The sequence below is a fragment of the Mya arenaria genome, chromosome 17 (assembly GCF_026914265.1).
Source record: "Mya arenaria isolate MELC-2E11 chromosome 17, ASM2691426v1".
Classification (NCBI taxonomy): Eukaryota; Metazoa; Mollusca; class Bivalvia; order Myida; family Myidae; genus Mya; species Mya arenaria.
The window spans coordinates 51,649,486-51,674,047 of record NC_069138.1 but is presented as its reverse complement, the minus strand read 5'-3'; the positions used below and the strand labels follow the sequence as shown (position 1 = coordinate 51,674,047).

General features: G+C 36.9%; 2 protein-coding genes across 2 annotated transcripts in view; one reads left to right on the top strand and one right to left on the bottom strand.

The window, feature by feature from the left end:
* Window positions 1-1,342: 1,342 nt before the first annotated feature.
* On the bottom strand, window positions 1,343-18,582 carry LOC128222763 (uncharacterized). Its single transcript, XM_052931875.1, has 11 exons — window positions 18,551-18,582; window positions 18,266-18,381; window positions 17,797-17,841; window positions 15,915-16,018; window positions 15,232-15,303; window positions 14,644-14,738; window positions 12,084-12,136; window positions 7,339-7,451; window positions 6,709-6,777; window positions 2,318-2,471; window positions 1,343-1,495 (listed from the first exon to the last, which is right to left on the bottom strand). Exons 2-11 carry the CDS (start codon window positions 18,267-18,269, stop codon window positions 1,407-1,409), a joined length of 798 nt encoding a protein of 265 aa, XP_052787835.1. The 5' UTR covers window positions 18,270-18,381; window positions 18,551-18,582; the 3' UTR covers window positions 1,343-1,406.
* A 1,667-nt stretch (window positions 18,583-20,249) lies between these two features.
* The window catches only part of LOC128224557 (nuclear pore complex protein Nup214-like), a 43,500-nt gene continuing 39,187 nt past the window's right edge, over window positions 20,250-24,562 (top strand). The window contains exons 1-3 of the mRNA XM_052934439.1: window positions 20,250-20,405; window positions 20,558-20,684; window positions 21,480-21,697. Coding sequence (XP_052790399.1) covers window positions 20,373-20,405; window positions 20,558-20,684; window positions 21,480-21,697 — 378 coding nt within the window. The 5' untranslated portion in view covers window positions 20,250-20,372. The remainder of the gene's footprint in view (window positions 20,406-20,557; window positions 20,685-21,479; window positions 21,698-24,562) is intronic.

Genomic DNA, 24,562 nt, shown 5'->3' with positions numbered 1-24,562 from the left:
GCAAGCGATATTTCTTAAGAAATCATTTAACTTCTATAATTCTAAGCATGTTATTCTCTATGTTAATGTGTTTGTTTAAATTGTGTTTGTCTTCGATATCTTTCTAAAAACTGTCTCGGACGAGCTGCACTCACACACACACACACACACACACACACACACACACACACACACACACACACACACACACACACACACACACACACACACACACACACACAGAGTACCTCATACTTATAGGTCTGTTAGAGCACCATTTGCACAGCGCAATGTCAAAAGTGCAGCCCCTCTCACGCCAAATCCCTGACGCCAAGGTTTCTTGCGCACCTCAAAAGTGCGGCCCTTCTCACGCCAAATCCTTGATGCCAAGGTTTCTTGCGCACCTCAAAAGTGCGGCCCTTCTCACGCCAAATCCTTGACGCCAAGGTTTCTTGCGCACCTAAAAAGTGCGGCCCCTCTCACGCCAAATCCTAATGTCAATGTTTCTTGCGCACCTAAAAAGTGCGGCCCCTCTCACGCCAAATCCTTGACGCCAAGGTTTCTTGCGCACGTCAAAAGTGCGGCCCTTCTCTCGCCAAATCCTTGATGCCAAGGTTTCTTGCGCACGTCAAAAGTGCGGCCCCTCTCACCCCAAATCCTTGACGCCAAGGTTTCTTGCGCACGTCCAAAGTGCGGCCCTTCTCACGCCAAATCCTTGACGCCAAGGTTTCTTGCGCACGTCAAAAGTGCGGCCCTTCTCACGCCAAATCATCGACGCCAAGGTTTCTTGCGCACGTCCAAAGTGAAGCCCCTCTCACCCCAAATCCTTGACGCCAAGGTTTCTTGCGCACGTCCAAAGTGCGGCCCTTCTCACGCCAAATCCTTGACGCCAAGGTTTCTTGCGCACGTCCAAAGTGCGGCCCCTCTCACGCCAAATCATTGACGCCAAGGTTTCTTGCGCACGTCCAAAATGCAGCCCCTCAAACGCCAAATCATTGACGCCAAGGTTTCTTGCGCACGTCCAAAGTGCGGCCCCTCTCACGCCAAATCCTTGACGCCAAGGTTTCTTGCGCACGTCCAAAGTGCGGCCCCTCTCACGTCAAATCATTGACGCCAAGGTTTCTTGCGCACGTCCAAAGTGCGGCCCCTCTCACGCCAAATCCTTGACGCAAAGGTTTTTTGCGCACGTCCAAAGCGCGGCCCCTCAAACGCCAAATCATTGACGCCAAGGTTTCTTGCGCACGTCCAAAGTGCGGCCCCTCTCACGCCAAACCTTGATGCTTAGTTTTCATTGGATAATTAAAAATGTTAATGTTGCAGAGAATAACTATTGTATACGTTTCTTTACAGAAATGAACAAACAAAACGTTCAAACATTTAATTAAGGAAATGTATACAGAGACGAGCAAACAATCGCCGCTTTGGGACTACGGTGTAGTGCTTGCATTTTGCGCCAACATCAACGTTTCAAGGTCGAATAATTTCGGGTTGTTTTTCCAGACCCTATACAGCCGCTCTGAAAGAGAGATAAAAATGAGACGTTAATGCAATCAGACAAGAAATTTTCGACATGTAATGGTGAGTGATCTTGTCATAGAGACTGCCTCCCATTTATGAACAGGCCTTTGACTATGTAATAGTTAGATGACATGCAGTTTATTCTTAATTATTAAGAATGGGTGGAGTGAGCATAGCGACCGTGTCCTTCTTAATCGTTAAGATATAACTTCAGGTTATCTTACTGACATAGAATACAACCACATTTGTTGACACATTGTCAATCCGCTATGTTCGGATCTACATATTGTTTAGAAAAATGAGAGCACTTTTCCGCGTATTTTTAAATACCTCATGTACATTCACATCAACATAAAAAGAACTATAGATGGCCATGTTCTCGTTGTCGTGTCCGTGATGTCCCGTTCGACCTTTACCATCTTACAGGTACTTGCTGCCGCTTACAGATCGACCTCCAGAAATTCATGACCGTATCACTAACTACAATCTCTCTCAGCACTGCGTGTGTAAGATAGATGCGTCGACTCATAGTCGCAGGTAAAGAACCCAACCGACCCTAACTGCATTGGTGTACAGTAGCTTCTTAAAACTACTTTGTCTTATTATAACTACTGTCTTACCAATTGTCTCATGACAAGGGCCAAAACTACAATATTTTCTAGTACAGCAAACATTGCAGATGAAAACAAACACCAACTAAAGTTGTGTGCGTACTAGAATATGTGAACTTCAACCTTATCTGCACTAATTTTACTTACCTGCCTAGTTCAAAATATATCATATATATGTATATACGACTGCCTTTTTATTAGTTCCTTACCCCTGAGGTCATGACAGGATCCGTAGTTACAGCCTCCACCAGCACAGCAGGCATTGCAAATAGCGACGGACTCAAACTCGCAGCCACGATGTCCCTCCCGACCTTCGCATAGTTGCATGTACTTGAACGCCTCTCGCATCAATACTCGGCATATCTGACAAGTATAACATAACATGGAGTTTACTGCAATGAAAATACAGTTCATACACAGGGGGCACAACGGCCCGTGTCCCCCCCCCCCCGCCACCTCAGCTGGCCGGCAAAATGAACCTTAAAAGCACCTTTATTTAACCTAGCATCGATTCACTAACAATCTTAACGCTGATAAAAGTTTTTAAGTTTTAAGGGTGTATAACGGTTGCCCTCCTTCCCCCACCTAGTAATGAGCTCCTGGATCCGCCACTTATAAATGTGAAAATTAACAACATAAACAACAAAACAATGATGAACTAGACATATTTCGTAATGATACTATCGATATTCTAAAAAAGTAACTTTACAAAACTTTTAATATAAGTTATATAGCTTAATACACGTATACATCGATATTGCTTTAACATAGAAAACGGGCTGTTTTAAATTACCAAGATTATAGTAAAATGGTTTTAAATATGGTAAGGCCTCACCAAAATGATGTTTCGTTCCGCGCATTTACCGCTCCTATTTTTTAAAAAATTTAAAAAAAAAAAATATTTTTGTGCGCCCGCTCCTAAATTGTTATCGCCAACCAGATTTTTTTGTGGTGATACTTTTTCAAAGGCTCAAAAAATAATATATTTAATAATATAATAACAATATACATATTTATGCTAGATTAAGTGTTTTTGTGAAGGCAAGTAACCTATGCGTGGTGTTTTGTTCTGTATATCGATCGGTTTAGCCTTTGGGTTTTAATAAATTCAATCAAAATGGCGGCTTCCGGTATAAATACTGTGGCTCGAATTTTGGAAATGTAATATTAGTTTTTACTCTAAATGTGTTTTGACCATGATGGAAGTCATTGTTTATCGTCACATACATTATTATAATAAAAGGATAATTGAATCAATTATTATGCAATACAACATTCAAAATGTTTCTGATACTGGTAGCTATAAAATTGCGTTATTAGTGGGTTTCTTTGGATGGAAATCGCCTTATTCCAGAAGCCCATAATGCTTTGCGACAAAGGTGATTTCCGGTTTTTTTCTGCATTCAATTTCCTAGTTATCGATACGAGTGAAAGGAAGAGCATAATTGGCAAAATAGATTGATAGGTGAGTAAAACAAGTAAGGAACATCAGTTCATACATTCTTCTATAAATTTCTACCGTTTTTCGTAAATGCAAATGAAATTTTCGACGTTTATACCCAACTTCAGTACACATTTAAGTGGGTGGGGTAAAATAACAAATATAATGGTAAAGACTTTCATAGTAGTTCTCAAAGACTTCAAATACATATTCAATGTTATAAAGTATGCATTAAATTGTGGTTTTTTGAGTGTTTTTATTAAATTAAATGAATAATAGTTTGCAATTAGTGTGATATTGTTAAAATCTGCAACTTTAAAGCAGTCAAGTAAATGAACCTTAAAGCATAATGTGAATAAGAAGGACATTTAAATACTGACTGCTGTGGTGTATATAAACACATTTGCAGGTCTTAGAATAACAGCTTATAAATAATCTACTCGTAAATTGTTACTATTTAAATATCTGACCGATATTAAAGCTGCCCTCTCACAAATTAAACATTTTGACAACTGTTTTATTTTTTGTCTTCGAACGAGCCAATTTATGCAAACGTGCAAGAACACCAGTGATATAAGGCTGCTGACAAAACATCGGATCGCAGAATTTTCATATTTAAGTAAAAAATATTTTAATGCATTTTTCGTAAACCGTAAGTAAAACTTTTCAAAATTATTCATAAAATAATAATTTTCAAATGGAGATATGAAAATCGGTGATCTGATTATTTTGTCAGCAGGCTTGTATTACTGGTGAACAATGACTCAGACAAAGTATTATTTGATTCAAGTCTTAATACTAGTGACCAGATTTTAACCGACTGACGTCGATGCAGAAGAAAACAGCTTCAGTTAAAAGGAACATGGTTCATTGTTTGGTCCAAATTGATGTATCAAATTCAATTTTGACCAAATTCTGACCAAAACAACAGTTTCGAACAAATATCTTTTCACTAAATAAATATTAACACTGGTTTGGATACACCAATAAATGGGTAAGCTAAGTGTATCTCTTTAATTTCTGTTGTTTTTACAGCCTAATACAGGATTTTAAAAACATCTCACTGACCTTAAAAATTCTCTGAACATACCATTGTACTTTCCATTTCGATAAGCACATGCCATTGTATTTATTGTGATAATAAAAATGAAATTAAGCCAAGAAAATTGAATGTAAATGGAGTCTGATGTTTGATGATGCGACATGATGCCATAGTAAAACATCATTTTTTAAAGATCTGAAATCAATCTTAATGAAATTATTATGAATGTCTAAATACAGTTGCAAATGATGTTAAAGTGATTCAGGTAGATTTATATAAGCTGTTTCAAACTTTTTCGTAAACAGCATTTTTTTTTAATTATGAATGATCGTCATACTTAAAATATGTTTTAATTATATTAGAATTTGGTTTATCCATATAATGTGTGTACTAAAACGGACGAATAAAAAGTATGTATTTGGACATTTTCCCAAGTTCTGTTAGAGGCTCAGTTCCAGATTGCATTCAAATGGGTTTACAGGCAATTTTATTGAACGATCTTATTTATATTGACAATAAGAAAAAAAAATCGCTCTTCATTGATTTGGCCTTTATGAAAACTGACAAAATTGTATTATTTTTTCCGCTCGCTCGCTCCAATTATTTTTGGCAAAAATCCAAGGAACGAAACATTAATTTGGTGTGGCCTAAGGTAAACTATATAACATAATATTAACCATATTCTGGGCACCTTTTCTCGCACAAGTTATACCCCCTTACGACCTCTGTTTTTAAATAACTGTAATAACTGGTGTAATAGTCTTACTTTGAAGTTTTTTAGGACTTTTAAAGTAACTCACTTCTATGATAATCATGATAAACTATTTTTGTGTTTAGTAAGACAAAGTTTAATATCTTAATTACACGAAATAAGAGACTTAAGCTTGCTTCAGAGAAATAATGTACTGTTGTCACTGACAGACTACCGTACTTAACTAAACACATCTGGCAAACATTAGAAATGAGGATAGCTGTGCAGTGAAATGAAAATTGAGGAGCAGTGAAATGAAGATAGCGGAGAGTGAAATGAATATAGCTGAGCAGTGAAATAAGATAGATGAGCAGTGAAATAAAGATAGATGAGCAGTGAAATGAAGATAGATGAGCAGTGAAATGAAGATAGCAGAGCAGTGAAATGAAGATAGTGTAGCAGTGAAGTGTAGCAGTGAAATGAAGATAGTGGAGCAGTGAAATGAAGATAGTGTAGCAGTGAAATGAAGATAGTGGAGCAGTGAAATGAAGATAGTGTAGCAGTGAAATGAAGATAGTGTAGCAGTGAAATGAAGATAGCGGAGCAGTGAAATGAAGATAGTGTAGCGGTGAAATGAAGATAGTGTAGCAGTGAAATGAAGATAGTGTAGCGGTGAAATGAAGATAGTGTAGCAGTGAAATGAAGATAGTGTAGCGGTGAAATGAAGATAGTGTAGCAGTGAAAAGAAGATAGTGTAGCAGTGAAATGAAGATAGTGTAGCGGTGAAATGAAGATAGTGGAGCAGTGAAATGAAGATAGTGTAGCGGTGAAATGAAGATAGTAGAGCAGTGAAATGAAGATAGTGGAGCAGTGAAATGAAGATAGTGTAGCAGTGAAATGAAGATAGCGGATCAGTGAAATGAAGATAGTGTAGCAGTGAAATGAAGATAGCGGAGCAGTGAACTGAAGATAGCGGAGCAGTGAAATGATGATAGCGGAGCAGTGAAATGAAGATAGCGGAGCAGTGAAATGAAGATAGCGGAGCAGTGAAATGAAGATAGTGTAGCAGTGAAATGAAGATACTCAGCAAACTACCAGTTGTGGCTTACTTACAAGTTGAGGTACTGTATTTTATTTGGCAATAAAAACCAACAAAGGGTTTCGTTCCGTATTGACACCCAGCACATATATCTAACAAGGATGTTGTCGTAAATGAATACTTATAGCAAACGACCATTCATGACTGACTTTGTAGTTATACCTTTTATGAAGTCCTTTTTAATGCAATATTTTCACGAACTTCATAGTTATACCTTTTATGAAGTCCTTTTTTAATATAATATTTTCACGAATTTTAAATTTTTACATTTAATAGTTTTCAACAGTCACAAAGTTGGCATTATTTTCTTTGGTCAGAAAGTCTTACCGATATCTTCCCACATCCATATCTAAAAGAAATTTTCCCAGCTGTATATTCTGTCTCTGCTGTGCAGACCTGAAAGTGAAATACCACGACGACGTATGAAACCATGTTTTTTGTTTGATAACAATAATACACTTTTTAACATTTCTTACAAATAGGCAACAATATAAAAAAGACAAAAAACGAAATAGTATGACAAAAACAAAAACAACTGTTGTTTAAATTTATTTTTCTTGATAATTAATGTCGCTCAGCATTTACGTAAAAAGCTGGTTACACAGTAATTCTACTTAATACAAGGATGATAAGAGCTAATTATGTTATAAAATTTACTCTTCATAAACAAAACAAAACTGTTATAATAGATTAATCCGCTTCATCAACTTGGTGTACAAACGGTATACTGTAAATTAAGTCCAAGTTTTCTCACATGTGTGTGTTGGGGTGGTGTTAGCCACAATAATGCGCGTTTAGGGAACTTTCATTAACATTTTGATATTCATTTTGTTCCCTAAACGTAGAGTCGCCAAATCAAAAATCGTCAAATACTCTGAAGCGGCTGTTTATATGGACTAGGATGGGATGGGATGGGGTTGAGTTCCCTCACTGTATTACTTGATAACCATTGCATACCTCATCGTAGTCACAGATGGTGTAGGTTATGCAGTCAGTTGGGTTGGTAACGTCGTGGGTGACGTCGTTGGCCGAGGAGTCGCAGTAATGACACATGGAAACGTTCACGTTATCTGACATGGAAGTAATGTAATGACAGGTTCACGTTATCTGACATGGAAGTAATGTAATGACAGGTTCACGTTATCTGACATGGAAGTAATGTAATGACAGGTTCACGTTATCTGACATGGAAGTAATGTAATGACAGGTTCACGTTATCTGACATGGAAGTAATGTCATGGCAGGTTCACGTTGTCTGACATGGAAGTAATGTAATGACAGGTTCACGTTATCTGACATGGAAGTAATGTAATGACAGGTTCACGTTATCTGATATGGAAGTAATGTAATGACAGGTTCACGTTATCTGACATGGAAGTAATGTAATGACAGGTTCACGGTTATCTGACATGGAAGTAATGCAATGACAGGTTCACGGTTATCTGACATGGAAGTAATGCAATGACAGGTTCACGTTATCTGATATGTATATTACACATGTACACGTTCACGTGATCTGATATGGAAATAACATCTGGACACATTCATGTTATCTGACATGGATGTAACACATAGACACATTCACATTAACTGATATTGATATGACACATGGACACATTTACATTACCTGATATAGAAATGACACATGAACACGTTAACGTTATCTGACATGGATATGACACATGGACATGTTCATGTTATCTGATATGGTATGACACATGGACACGTTCACGTCATCTTATATGGATATGACACATGGACACGTTCACGTTCTCTGATATGGAAATGACACATGAACACGTTCACGTTATCTGATATGGAAATGACACATGGACACGTTCACTTTACCTGATATGGATATGACACATGGACATGCTATCTGATATGGATATGACACATGGACACGTTATAGGATATGGTATGACACATGGACACGTCAACGTTATCTGATATGGATATGACACATGGACACGTTCAAGTTATCTGATATGGAAATGACACATGGACACGTTCACGTTACCTGATATGGAATGACACATGGACATGTTCACGTTATCTGATATGGATATGACACATGGACACGTTCACGTTATCTGATATGGATACGACACGTTCACATTTTCTGATATGGATATGACACATGGACACGTTCACGTTATCTGACATGGATAAGACACATAGACACGTTCACGTTATCTGATATGGATATAACACATAGATACGTTCACGTTATCTGATATGGATATAACACATAGACACGTTCACGTTATCTGATATGGATATAACACATAGACACGTTCACGTTATCTGATATGGATATAACACATAGACACATTAACGTTAGCTGATATGGATAAGACACATAGACACAGTCACGTTATCTGATATGGATATGACACATAGACACGTTCACGTTATCTAATCTTGATATGACACATGGACAAGCTCACGTTATCTGATAAATTTACAGTTTGATTGAGGGTTTAGTTTCTTAAACACTTCGACAAACTTTCACAAAACCGCCGCAAGATGGAGCACAATAAAAAACATATTGGAAACAGGTTTGTCGAAGTGTTTGAGAAAAAAAAATACCTACTCAGACTCCAGTAATCAAACGAAGGTGGGACTCTTTGAGCGGCATAGACTGCCCTTTCTTGCATTTATAATGGTGAAGAAAAAGAAAAGTTTTCTTTCTTTAAATTATCATTTGATGCAAAATGTTGCCTTCCGATGAAGCATTTATGGCGTAATTTATCAGGTGGTATACACATACTTAACGACGTGCGGTTCATGCAAAATAAACTGAATAAACCTCCTTGGTTATGGTTTAAACTTGCTGCGGCTGGTATATGTAGGAAAGTTTCATATTTTAATGAGAGATTGACCTTAAGATATGATATATGGTGCTACCACCAATTCAAAATAAATATTTGGGTATATCTGTGATGGACATTTTATATAAGAAAAATATTTAGATATCTGGTTAGGTCAATTCCAATTATAAAGCAATGACAAGCAAATACACTCGTAACCCATCGGCTCGATCTACTCGTTGGCTCGAACTGGATGTTTAGGACCGATTTTGTTTCATTCGTTCTTAGTATTCCCGCTTAGCTCGATATTCGCGAGTCTCGATGTATTCTGGCCGGTCCCTGGGATATCGAGCCAACGGGTTTCGACTGTATTTAAATTACTGACCATTTAATTGCCATTAAGGCCTTTTCGAAAAGGGCCCTTTACAATCATTTACCAATTGTTGTTTTTTTTCCACAAAAAATAACAGTACTTTGGATGTTTGTCGGTGCGTGCATATAATCGTTTATGATTAAAATATGTTCGTTCTAAATATTTTTCTCTATTCAAGCTTTCACATAACATAAATTTATTTCGATTTCATCATATATAGCTCATCATTATATGCATTAATCTGTAATTCATAAATACACAAATAATGAAATACGTAAATTTCAATACCAAATGATAGCACTAATTACTTCCTAATGCGTAACATGTCTCAAACTACAAAAAGGAAGGAAGGAAATTCAAAATGAAGGTAAAGTTGGAAGGTAGTTGGTAGTTGGTAGTTGGGGATTCGAATATTCAACTACTAATTAATTCCCCATATGTGACCTTTAAAACCATTCATATAGACATAATCTGAATCCCCAACTACTGACTGGTTTGCAGTTGAACATTTGCGAATAATCGACTGGAAATCGTCGAATATCCGACTGGCGAATATACGAATAAACTTAAATTAAAACAGTGTTCGTCGCAAAGATACATATGTGTACATGCATAAAGAAATATTTGGCGATTAATTTTCCCATATGTGACCTTTAAAACCATACATATAGACATAATCTGAATCCCCAACTACTGACTGGTTTGCAGTTGAACATTCGCGAATAATCGACTGGAAATGGTCGAATATCCGACTGGCGAATATACGAATAAAAGTAAATTAAAACAGTGTTTGTCGCAAAGATACATATGTGTACATGCAAAAAGAAACATTTGGCGATTATTTTTTCCATATGTGACCTTTAAAACCATACATATAGACATAATCTGAATCACTAACTACTGACTGGTTTGCAGTTGAACATTCGCGAATAATCGACTGGAAATGGTTGAATATCCGACTGGCGAATATACGAATTAAAGTGAATTAAAACAGTGTTTGTCCCAACGATACATATGTGTACATGCATAAAGAAACATTTGGCGATTAATTTTCCCATATGTGACCTTTAAAACCATACATATAGACATAAACTGAATCCCCAACTACTGACTGGTTTGCAGTTGAACATTCGCGAATAATCGACAGGAAGTGGTCGAATATCCGACTGGCGAATATACGAATAAAAGTGAATTAAAACAGTGTTTGTCGAATCCCCAACTGGCAACTAGCAGGTAGTTAAATATTCGAATCCCCAACTGGCAACTGGTAAGTAGTTGATTATTCGAATCCCCAACTACCAACTACCAACTACCTTCCAACTTTACCGTCATAAATTAAATATAAAATATGTTCTACTGTACAATATTGATAATATTGTTTCTTTGTTTTAATGAGCTTTTGTGACAAACAAGGCTAGTTTATGCATTTGGTGTTTATTTCGGACATTGAGAGGTTAAATAAATTTGAACATACTAGGCCTATTAATATAATCAGAAGAAATATACACTCTCCTTAACGCATTAAGAACATTCTCCATCATTGACACACTTTGCGTCTTGACGCTAAAAGAGCATTCTTCATCATTGGCACACTCTACGTATTAAAGCATAAAGAACATTTTCCATAATTGACACACTTTGCGTCTTAGAGCTTAAAGAACATTCTCCATCATTAGCAAACTTTGCGTCTTAGAGCATAAAGACCGTTCTCCATCACTGACCACTCTGCGTCTTGGAGGATAAAGAACTTTTCCATCATTGACACACTTTGCGTCTTAGAGCTTAAAAAACATTCTCCATCATTGACACACTTTGCGTCTTGGAGGATAAAAAACATTCTCCATCATGGACACACTTTGCGTCTTAAAGCATAAAGAACATTCTCCATCATTGACACATTTTGCGTCTTGGAGAATAAAAACATTCTCCATTATGGACACACTTTGCGTCTTAGAGCATAAAGAACATTCTCCATCATTGACACATTTTGCGTCTTGGAGGAGAAAAACATTCTTCATCATGGACACACTTTGCGTCTTAGAGCATAAAGAAAATTCTCCATCATTAACACATTTTGCGTCTTGGAGGAGAAAAACATTCTCCATCATTGACACATTTTGCGTCTTGGAGGAGAAAAACATTCTTCATCATGGGCACATTTTGCGTCTTGGAGCATAAAGATCATTTTCCATCATTGACACACTTTGCGTCTTAAATACATTCTCCATCATGGACACATTTTGCGTCGTAGATCATAAAGAACATTTTCCATCATTGACACACTTTGCGTCTTAGAGCATGAGGAACATTTTCATCATTGACACACTTTGCGTCTTAGAGCATAAAGAACATTTTCCATCATTGACACACTTTGCGTCTTAGAGCATAAAAAACATTTTCTATCATTGACACACTTTGCGTCTTAGAGCATAAAGAACATTCTCCATCAATGCCACCCTTTGCGTCTTAGAGCCTACAACATTTGCTTTGAAACTATAACGATGGTGTAAACTTACTGTTGCTGATGCCACAGAGTCTCTGGTTACAGTTGCTGTCCATATTACAGCATCTACACAAGAAAAGCATCCATTTGTAAAGTTTGTACTTAAAACGAATATTATAACAATGCTGTTTTACTAGATTGAAGCATGTACAAACACAACATGAATGCTTTAAGGATTTATCCGTTTTTCGTTAAAGATGCTCGACAAACAGAATTGATAATTATCGTGTGAGGGAAGGCTTGTATTGGCAACTGGTCATCTGCTTTAAATACGTTGAACGCCTCTGACAAAAAAGCTTCCGGCAAGTGACCAGGCGGAGCTCAGCTCCTATTCGTAAGGTGGCATACTAATGCCGTAAGATGACCTGTGTTTAAGTATCAAGATATTTACCTTGCCAAAAAGGTAACAAAAGATAGCTAGATAGTTATCGCGAAAATTAAGTGGTTAACACGAGACAATTCGCGAACGTTAACAGGTTTTCTTATGGCAGTTAATTATAGTACATATTTGCTTAACCCAAATGCTTAAAGCTGCCATCTCACAGATTGAACGTTTTGACAACTTTTTCATTTTTTGGTCTTGGAACGAGCCAACTTGCGAAAATCCATGGAAACCACTTATATAAGACTGCTGACAAAAAATTGGTTCGCAGATTTTTATATTCAAGTTCAAAAATGATGTTTCATGCATTAGTAACGGTTTAAGGCATTAATTTTCGAACGGAAACTTAATTGCCGGTTCGATCCCCAGCCTCAACACTAATATAATCTTCCAAGAGGGACAATTAACGGGGATCCCATGAGAGTGCTATACACCGGTGCGTGTTAAAGAACCAAAGCAGCTCTAACCAGAGTTGCATCCTGTCTCATCAATATGGCATACAACCTAATAGTATTAGTATAAGGTCCGACGCCGATTGAAAAATTTCGCGGTGGCGTCGTAAAATCTTGACGAAGATACTTGATAATATTTGGTGGAGAAATTAGTGTTTGACAACTGTTTAACTGCTTTAATTTACATGAGTCGAAGCGCACGTTAACCATGAACTTGTTTAGGTACACACGGTTCAACGTCAAGTTAAGACGCTCGAAACGAGATACCCACAACGGTATAATTAAACAAACGCGGATTACATAGACAATAAAATATCGGCATCAATAAATTCTTGGACTTCCACTTTAGAATGGTCAGTAAAAAAGCTGTGTGAAGTTAGCTAAACATACGCCATTAGACATTGGACATTGAAGATTGAATGTTGTGCTGGCACGACATTGGACATTGGACATTCAAAATCGAATGGCCATCACAACATTCAATTTTGAATGTCCAATGTCGTGCCAGCACAACATTCGATTTTGAATGTCCAATGTCTTGCTAGCACGACATTCATTTTTGAATGTCCATTATCCAATGTCGTGCCAGCACGACTTTCTCTTTTGAATGTCCAATGTCGTGCCAGCACAACATTTTATTTTGAATGTCCAATGTCCAATGTCGTGCCAGCACAACAGTCGATTTTGAATGTCCAATGTCCAATGTCGTGCCAGCACAACATTCAATTTTGAATGTCCAATGTCGTGCAAGCAAAACATTCGATTTTGAATGTCCAATGTCCAATGTAGTGCCAGCACAACATTCGATTTTGAATGTCCAATGTCCAATATCGCGCCAGCACAACATTCTATTTTGAATGTCCAATGTCCAATGTAGTGCCAGCACAACAGTCGATTTTGAATGTCCAATGTCCAATGTCGTGCCAGCACAACATTCAATTTTGAATGTCCAATGTCGTGCAAGCAAAACATTCGATTTTGAATGTCCAATGTCGTGTCAGCACAATATTCGATTTTGAATGTCAAATGTCCGATGTCGTGCCAACACAACATTCGATTTTGAATGTCCAATGTCCGATGTCGTGCTAGCACAACATTCAATTTTAAATGTCCAATGTCCAATGTCGTTCTAGCACGACATTCATTTTTGAAATCCAAATGTCCAATGTCCAATGTCGTGCTGGCACGACTTTCAATTTTGAATGTCCAATGTCCAACATTCGATTTTGAATGTCCAATGTCAAATGTCGTGCCAACACAACATTCGAATTTGAAAGTCCAATGTCTAATGTCATGCCAGCACAACATTCGATTTTGAATGGCCCAAAGTCCAATGTCGTGCTAGCACGACATTCATTTTTGAAATCCCAATGTCCAATGTCGTGCTGGCACGACATGTCCAATGTCGTGCCAGCAGAACATTCGATTTTGAATCGTGTCTGCACGACATTCATTTTTGAATGTCCAATGTCCAATGTCGTGCTAGCGCGACATTCATATTTGAATGTCCAATGTCGTGCAAGCATGACTTTCAATTTTGAATGTCCAATGTCCAATGTCGTATGTTTAGCTAACTTCACACAGCTCAGTAAAAAGGAGTTTTTTGTGGGTTTACCAGTTTACGAAATCTCAAACTCATATTTCTCAAATCATTAAGTAATAACAAATATTTACGCCATAAAAAAGAACGTCATGGACGTCGAAAAAAGAAGCAGCTTAATTCTTGACAACTACAGAACCTGGAACAGGCGACCAGCTCGTTTTGTCGTCTGGATCTCTCTTCCTCCTCCTCCATGTCCCTTCTTCCGATCAAACCAATCTGGCCCGAACATTGCTATAATAATAATAATAATAATAATAATAATAATAATAATAATAATAATAATAATAATAATAATAATAATAATGGTAATAATAATAATAATAATGATAACAATAATAATAATAATAATATTAATAATAATAATAATAATAATAATAATATAATAATAATAATAATAATAATAATAATAATAATAATAATAATAATAATAATAATAATAATGGTAATAATAATAATAATAATGATAACAATAATAATAATAATAATATTAATAATAATAATAATAATAATAATAATAATAATAATAATAATAATAATAATAATAATGATAATAATCGCGATAATGATGGTGATTTGCCGACAGGGAATGCAATTCCGAATAAATGTCAGTTATATGTATCAAACATTTAATACGTATGTCGATGAGGCTATTTGTTTAGAATTTACGGAATCTAAGATGATTTTATATCTGAAATCATGATTTAAAATGTAATGAATTCGGTACCGCCGTAGCTCTGCATCCAGATCTGTAGACAACTTGAAATGCGGCAGTGATCACTTGGTCCATGTAGCAACTCTAAAATAAATACGAAAGCAGTTGTAGTTGTAGTTGTACTGTATACGGGTGAGCAGAAGCAACAGCAGCAGCATTTTGGCTTCTGTTATGCCGTATCCCCATCTACCAGTGAGAGTAAATTCTCCTTTTTGCCGTCTAAAGCTTTAAACATGGCGGGACCAGGCTTTTAAATTGGTATTCATCTGGTAATAGTTTAAATGATTTCTACTCTTTAATGTCTACTGAAAATGATAATACAATATTGACGTTAACAATCTATGTATACCATCTGTTAGACATGATAAATGTGTAAATCGTATGTTGCAACTACTATACTATGTTTGTTTTTGTACATTCTGTGTATTTTGGGCCGGTGGCCTTTATTTACTTGATTACAATGAATTGAATTGAAAATGCTGCCATAAAGGCTCCGACAGACCATCATAAACTCTAATATCATCAGACGATTACAACAAAATTTAAATTGTTACTAACAATACAATGTTCTACCAGGTTTAAGTCTGTTTGCACAAAGCGAACATACTCTTCTGGTAATAAATACCGGTTAAAAAAATCCTTAAATATCGTGTACCCAAATGGGTGTTTATTCTAACTTATCTTCCTTGACAAACCTCGGTCCGGTTGTCACATATTTCGATTCGGCAGTCTGAAAGACTCCTGGCATTGGTACACAGCCAACAGTACAGCTTGTTTTCATCTGGTATCTGGCCAAAGGCTGTAAATAAAGCTCTTTATATCAAATAAAGCATCCATACAGTCCTAGATATCAAATGAAACATCTATGCAGTCCTAGAAATCAAACGAAACATCCATGCAGTCCTAGGTCTCAAATGAAACATCCAAGCAGTCCTAGATAACAAATGAAACATCCACTCAGTCCTTGATCTCAAATGAAACATCCACGCAGTCCTAGATACCAAATGAAACATCCACGCAGTCCTAGATCTCAAATGAAACATCCACGCAGTCCTAGATATCAAATGAAACATCCACGCAGTCCTAGATATCAAATGAAACATCCACGCAGTGCTAGATATTAAATGAAACATCCACGCAGTCCTAGATAACAAATGAAACATCCACGCAGTCCTAGATATCAAATGAAACATCCACGCAGTCCTAGATATCAAATGAAACATCCACGCAGTCCTAGATATCAAATGAAACATCCACGCAGTCCTAGATAAAACACCCATGCAGTCCTAGATATCAAATGAAACATCCATGAAGTGCTAGATATCAAATGAAACACCCACGCAGTCCTAGATATCAAATGAAACATCCACGCAGTCCTAGATATCAAATGAAACATCCACGCAGTCCTTAGATATCAAAAATATTTTGAGTGGTCCCAGACTGTAGCCGATAAGTGTTTGTCATAGCATAAGAACAGGTAATGTAAATTGGTGAATTTTAATACAATCGGGTAGCTTCATAACAGTTACTAGTAAACCTATATGTTTATTCTCGCAAGTTCATTGCTAGTGTAGATTTTTAAAATGAAAACCGATATTGGTTAAGGACGTTTAGTCTATTTGTAGTTGATGAAATATGGCAGGGTCTTTTAGTCAACATTTTTCAATTTTCTTCGTAATTATCTGTAAGTATCTAGTCCCCTCGGTTCCTCACCAAGATTTATTTAAGAATAGTTGTTTGCTTTTTCATATTCACATCAATGTTGAAATCTTATGAACGTAATTAAATAAAGTGGGCTTTTAATTCGCACTATTTTAAATTGCATAACACCATATGTCCCATTTTTAACTCCTGTGCATTATTTATTTTAACCTTTTTTCGATTTGCGGTATCAAAGTATGTAGGCCCACGGTCTACAGTCAAAAAATCACATATGATTTCAAATTAGAGATCACCGAATATGGTATTTTGATACAAACGGGGTCCAAGTCAAATAGTGATAAAAAAAGGCGTTATAGAATACTTTATGTACATGCTTCTGATATGTAATCAAAGTTCGAACTATACGCAAAATGCCATCACGTACGTGTAATAGTGGTACTCGTTCAGGAGCGTACATGGGCATACTCTAGTACGCCCTGGCGTACAAATCATTTATGGTTCCATCGAAGTTACAAATGCTTAAATCTCGAAATCAGTAAAAAAAAAAAGGGCTATGTGATGTTTTTTTACATGTAGCCTTTTACTAGTCAAAGTTTGTGATTTTTCCACTGAATTTTGGAGTTTCGAATGCATGAAAATGTGAGGGGACAGCACTCTCGCTCCCATCCCGTATAACATACATTCACACATAGAATAGCTTGCTTATTGGACGTATGTACAGTTCAAAATACTAGAGATACAACCCTGTTTAGGTCGAACAGTTGTTACATGATTTACTACGGCGTGAAACTGGTGTGTATTTGTAATGCAGAAAAAGAAGGAGAAAACATGTTTTGACTAAAACAACAACAACAACAACAACAACAACATTTTTTTAAAGATATGGAAAACATTTGGATAAGTCAAAATGCATACCCGTGGAACAGGCTACAATCAGTACAAGATATTGTACGGTCAAACCTGAAAAAAGAGAGAATTAACTTAACTCCATTATTTCTAAAAGCCATCGAATCGGTTTGTGTTGAACAGCAAGTTTTACAATGTATTGCGAACACATATGTTCAATACCTACCTTATAATTCACTGAACTTTTAGATCAGAAACCATGTGTTTGAATTGGACTAAAGTTTTTAAAGTAACTGGCCAATTATAGAAATAAGATACAAACAATGCGGAGTGTCTACAGACACCATAAATCTGTAACATCTGTAACTTTATGTAACATGTAATGTTTAAATGAAAGAGCAAAGTATGCGCGACATAATTAGTCTGTGACAATGACTGTGTCGTTATATTATAATGAGTAAGTCAGTTTTTTGAAAAAGTCTATAAATACCGATCGGAATAATACACATTTTAAGACAATAAACCAAAATAAACTCACTCATTTTCTCTGTTGACTTGATGGAATGATGTTCTTATTTGATATCACTGCGGCATTTATTTCCTATACAGTAGTAGTTCATCATCGCCGAGATAAGGATTCGTTATTGCGATGCCCTATAAAGGTCAAAGTACAGTGTATATACGTGTGTATCTATAGATTCGTGTTGTATGAAAAAATTGTAAAATGAATCGACAGTAAGTCATTCTATTCTTGAAATTTACATTGTGTGCCCGCACCGATTATGACTGCATCTTGGCTATATCCCCACCCCATGCGACTCACTGTTTCGTAAAAGAAGACACTGCGAAACTCAAATCATATGAAGACCGCGATTTAAATGACATCTGGTTGCTTCCACAGCGCCGACATTTGAAAGCAATAAAAGGCCGCCCTCTTTAGACTGACCCGAGTCGTCCACATGTAAATTATTTAGTCTGCTTATTAGATACTACATATGTATACTATAATACAATTCAGTCGATTTCGCGGCGTGCATGTGCCGTCGGACAAAGAAGAATATCGATGCTGTAATATCGATGCGATGCGCCTTTGTCTGTGATTCGATTGAAAGTACGGGGACAGCGGACGCGAACATGGAATACCGATAACGTCACGTTTGTAGCGTCATTTTCTGAAAATCGATAATTAATGGACATTGTACGCGAAGTTAGCGGCCTAGCGGCGTGAAGTTAGCGGTCTACCGCCGTGAAGTTAGCGGCCTAGCGGTGTGAAGTTAGCGGTCTACCGCCGTGAGGTTAGCGGCCTAGCGGCGTGATAGTTGGCGGCCTAGCGGCCTATTTTTTCTCTTCTTCAAAGCACTTTCTTGAAAAAATGATAAATCAATGGGTTTATTTTATTCAAATACATTAGCATAGCGGCCTTAAATTATTTTCTATTTCAGAGCATTTTAAAATGCGTTTTCTTCTAAAAGAATGATATATTAGTTGTGTGTATGCCTAAATATCACTCTGAAGCGATTATATACTTTTTTTTCTTCAAAAAAGTCAATCAAACAGTTCAGCGGCCTAGCGGTCTAGCGGCCCATGGGCGTGAAGTAAGCGGCCTAAAATGGTTTAATTTCCTATTTCAAATCATGTATACATGTTTTTGTCTTCTAAAACAATGATAAATAAATTGTTTGTATGCTAAAATTATCAATCTGACGCGATTATAAACTTTACATTTTTAAAAAAAATGTCAATCAAGCCTAGCGGTGTGAAGTTAGCGGCCTGAAGGCGTAGCATCCTAACAAAGTTTCCCATTTCAAACAAAGTATACATGCTTTTTCTTAAAAAAATATCAATCAATCAATTGTTTGTATGCACAAATGATCAATTTGAAACGATTATCGGCATTTTTTCAAAAATGTCGATCAAGCAGTTCAGCGGCCTAGTGGCGTGAGGTCAGTAGATGCCTGGGGACACAGCGGCATGAAATGGCTTCCTATTTCAAAGCTCGTATAATAGGATATGATTTTCTGCGATAAACAGAGATTCATGATTGAAATTAAAATGATATTTTACTGTTTCAAAAAGTTACTCGAGTGTGTGGGCTTGTGTTATGGTGGTATCAGTCGACCCGGAGGAAACACACTTGTCCGGCTAGTTGAACGCAAACCAAACACACATGCTACGACGCCGATAAAGTTAACTTTTAATATATATATAAACAATCAATAATGTTTGGAATAAATATGTATTCAGTTGGGATCACGCAACTCAGACTGTAAAACAAAATCAAATCGGAGGCAGCAAAATATTATTTGATACGACTCTAAATTTCCAATGAAATTATAATCAAAATAATATGGTTTGCCATATAAAGCGACAATGATGATATTTGATTTAAACACCAAAATAGTGTACATTGTGAATAAACAAGAATTGCAAAAGTGTTTGTAAAACGTAAAGGCCGGTAAAGGCCGTTTTTCAGTGCTAACGATTTGACTAAATATATTTGCCGTTTTTACTAAATTCAGAAACGAAAGTGGAAATAATATTTCTCAAGTTTATATATCATATAATATATGGTTTTTTTTTTAATATAATACACTATATAATAGTTGCATAATATCCATACTACTGTACACTTGACCGTAACAGGCATGTCGGAGGAAGTTCCAGAGCGAAACACGAAGGTAAGCCATTTCGTCATTTATTTTCGCGACACACTTCGAAATGTTAATTGTTGTGAAATTACATCAAATACGAAAGTGATTCAAATTTCAAACAATAAAGCATTATTGAACATTTCATAATATTAAATAACAAGTGCTCATTTATGTTCCAGGACTTCAAGTTCCAGCAACTGGTGAAGGTCCGTGTTTCGGACAGTCCCTCATCTCTTCCAGCTAACCGCAGCTCACTTGTGGCCTCAGCATCCAAATATGGCCGCACATTCATTGGAGTTAACAATGGTTGGTGCTTTAAACATATGAAATATTCCATGCACCCTCCGTGACGGAGATATGATTTCTGGGACAATCCCGGACGTCCGGGACGTTATCACATGTATGGCGTATTACAATTGGGGAGTGACTACTTAGTGTTACAAGTATAATCATTGGCTATTTGTCATCTGTATAAATTTTCAGGCTGAATGGGTTGTGATTTAAAAAAATCTGAACATACTCATGATACTGGATGTCTACTTGATTTTTGTTTACATTTTCACAAGTTTGTTTGTACCAGTTGACTCCTATGCCGGATTAAACAAACTTATCGAACACATAGTGATTACATTCAACTTATTTTATTTTTCTTAAAGGAAACATAATTTTTCTGACATTTATTTTATGTTTTATACACAAGTGGATTTTCTTCTTGTATTTGAATGAGGCCTTCTCAAAGTGCAGTTGGATTTATACGTACATGTTTATTTTATTGTTTTGATTTAATTTTGACGTTTTGTACTCACTTATAAATGCCAATTTAAGACAGAAATGAAGGTGATTGTGTTTGCTAAAACTATTATCCAGTTTCATTTGATATAATTACGATACTTATCAAGCAAATCTAATTAAGTAGCGCCTTGCGCGAAATCAAGCCAAGCAAACAAATCAATATGTAAAATTCTAACCTAAGACCGTGAAAATGACATTGAGCCAAGCAAACAAAGTGTGTGTTATTCTTACTAGGGACCGTGAGAATGACATTGAGTGTGAAGATTTTTTTTTTTTCATAATAATTTAATATGTTTTCCATTGTTGAAGGTTTCAAAGTGTTTAAGACACAGGAGTTTCTGCAGCAAGACAAGGTTCACGCTACAGACAGACTGACCCATGTGGTCACTGACATGCCAACCTTAGCTACAGTGGACAGCGGTCAGTTGATCACTTACTTGGACTTGGCTTGTGATGACCTCACACTTGCTGCTGCTACAGCTGATGGCATGGTTCACCTGTATGATGTGCGCAATTTTGCATCACAGGTAATATAATAACTTGATTTTTGCAGTTCATTTTTTTGATATATTGTTCTGATCAACACTCTGAAAGTTTGTCAACTTATCTCACAGAACATAATTTATGCATGTCAATATTTAATTTTTATTTGTTTTCAAAACATTTTCATTGTTATATCATTCAAACTTTCAACTTTTAAATATTTGAATGAGGAGCTCTTGAAGGATTTTAGGGTGACTTAGAACTAGCAATTTCCAAGTGTGTTTGATTCTCTAGTAATCCCCCTGTCTGTTCATATGTGTGGCTGTCCATCCATTATTTTCAATTTTCTTTATATTCGGATATTTGTCGTCTAATTCCGACAATACATGAAAAGGTTTGCTATTTTAATTTCCAATTACTTGTTATTTTTTATAGCTAATGCCATCCAAAACCAATTTGTTATGTCTCATTTTTTTCAATTTAATTTTCAAAACAGGTTCAAGTCATTGACAAATGACAAAACATATATGTATTATACAGAATAAGACATGGTTGACCATTGCTTTCGGTTGATAATTGCCCCAGTGAAAATAATTACCCTCTGTCAAATTTTCTTCACACTGGGGCAATTATCAACCAAAAGCCAAGGTCAGCCATGTATTATTTTATGAATAACAGTCAACTTAGGTAAACCTCACCATGAAATGTTCCTTTACTTCATAAACCTTGAAATATTTATTTTTATGCCCCCCTTCGAAGAAGAGTGGTATATTGCTTTGCACATGTCAGTCGGTTGGTCGATCGGTCGGTCCGTCGGTAGTCCAAAGCTTGTCCGAGTGATAACTCAACAATTCCTGGACGTATGGTCATCAAACTTGACATGAAGGTTGGGCCTGACCAGTAGATGACCCCTATTGATTTTAGGGCTCATCGGGTCAAAGATCAAGGTCACAGTGACCTTTAATGGTAAAATCATTTTAAAGCTTGTCCGAGTGATAACTCAACAATGCCTAGACCTATAGTCATCAAACTTGATATGGAAGTTGGGCCTGACCAGAAGATGACTCCTATTGTTTTTGAGGGTAATCGGGCCAAAGGTCAAGTTCACAGTGACCTTGAATGGTAAAAGATTGTCCGAGAGATAACTCGACAATGCCTGCACCCATGGCCCTCATACTTGACTTGGAGGTTGGGCCTGACCAGTAGATGACCCTTATTGTTTTTGGGGGTCATCGGGCCAAAGGTCAAATGTCACAGTGACCTTAAATGGTAAAAGGTTGTCCGAGTGATAACTTGACAATGCCTGCACCCATGGCCCTCATACTTGACTTGAAGGTTGGGCCTGACCAGTAGATGACCCCTCTTGATTTTGGGGGTCACCAGGCCAAGGTCACAGTAACCTTTAACACAAAAAAGTTAACAAATCTTCTCCCAGTGATATCTCAACAATGCCTGAACCTATGATCATCAAACTTGACATGGATGTTGGGCCTGACCAGTAGATGACCCTTATTGATTTTAGTAGTCATCGAGTCATAGGTCAAGTTCACAGTGACCTTTAATGGTAAAATCATTTTAAAGCTTGTCCGAGTGATAACTCAACAATGCCTAGACCTATAGTCATCAAACTTGATATGGAAGTTGGGCCTGACCAGAAGATGACTCCTATTGTTTTTGAGGGTAATCGGGCCAAAGGTCAAGTTCACAGTGACCTTGAATGGTAAAAGATTGTCCGAGAGATAACTCGACAATGCCTGCACCCATGGCCCTCATACTTGACTTGGAGGTTGGGCCTGACCAGTAGATGACCCTTATTGTTTTTGGGGGTCATCGGGCCAAAGGTCAAATGTCACAGTGACCTTAAATGGTAAAAGGTTGTCCGAGTGATAACTTGACAATGCCTGCACCCATGGCCCTCATACTTGACTTGAAGGTTGGGCCTGACCAGTAGATGACCCCTCTTGATTTTGGGGGTCACCAGGCCAAGGTCACAGTAACCTTTAACACAAAAAAGTTAACAAATCTTCTCCCAGTGATATCTCAACAATGCCTGAACCTATGATCATCAAACTTGACATGGATGTTGGGCCTGACCAGTAGATGACCCTTATTGATTTTAGTAGTCATCGAGTCATAGGTCAAGTTCACAGTGACCTTGAATGCGAATTTTTTTCTAGTGATAACTTGACAATGTCTGCACCCATGGCCCTCAAACTTGATTTTGAGGTAAAAAAACAGTTTCCGCTCAATAACTGATGATCCTTTGAGTCCACAAACTTCAAACTTGGTATTTGACTTGGTCATGACTAACAAATGACCCCTGTTGAATTTTAAATAAGTAAGTCAAAGCTGAACTTGAAAAATGTTTTCTGCTTGCACCCAGGAACTTGTTGGTATGTGAAAATTGTGAACTGCAAAGAATCTGGTGTGATTCCAATACATTAAGTTCACATGGCATGACATAATTATGCGGTCATCAGCATTCCACAAAACCATCAGTGATGATTGCATTATCCAGATTAAATTAAACAAAATGGTACTTCTTACATCCATTTATCACATTAAATCTTAATATTCAAACTTGACTTGCAGTTGCGTCTGACCTGTAGATGACCCCTTATGATTTTAGGAGTCATCAGGTCAAAGGTCAAGGTCACAGTTACCTTGAACGAAAAAAGCTTGTCTGTGATAACTTGTCAATGCCTGCACCCATGGCCCTCAAACTTGACATTTAGATTTTTTGTGACCAGCTGATGACTCCTATGGATTTTGAGGTCAAAGGTCATGGTCATAACACACTCTATCCTCACACTTTGAATGGTTATAATCTTAAAACTGCCTCAAAGGCATCCAATGTCAGTGACAAATCAGCTGTCATTTCGGTCCATGCATATTTCATTCAATTGTCC

Bases quoted from the DNA above. Each gene is read 5' to 3' on its own strand.
- LOC128222763 (XM_052931875.1), bottom strand. The intron at 14,739-15,231 runs GTACCGAATTCA...TTATTATTATAG, and splicing joins CTGGATGCAGAGCTACGGCG to CAATGTTCGGGCCAGATTGG. The intron at 6,778-7,338 runs GTATGCAATGGT...TTTCACTTTCAG, and splicing joins CCATCTGTGACTACGATGAG to GTCTGCACAGCAGAGACAGA.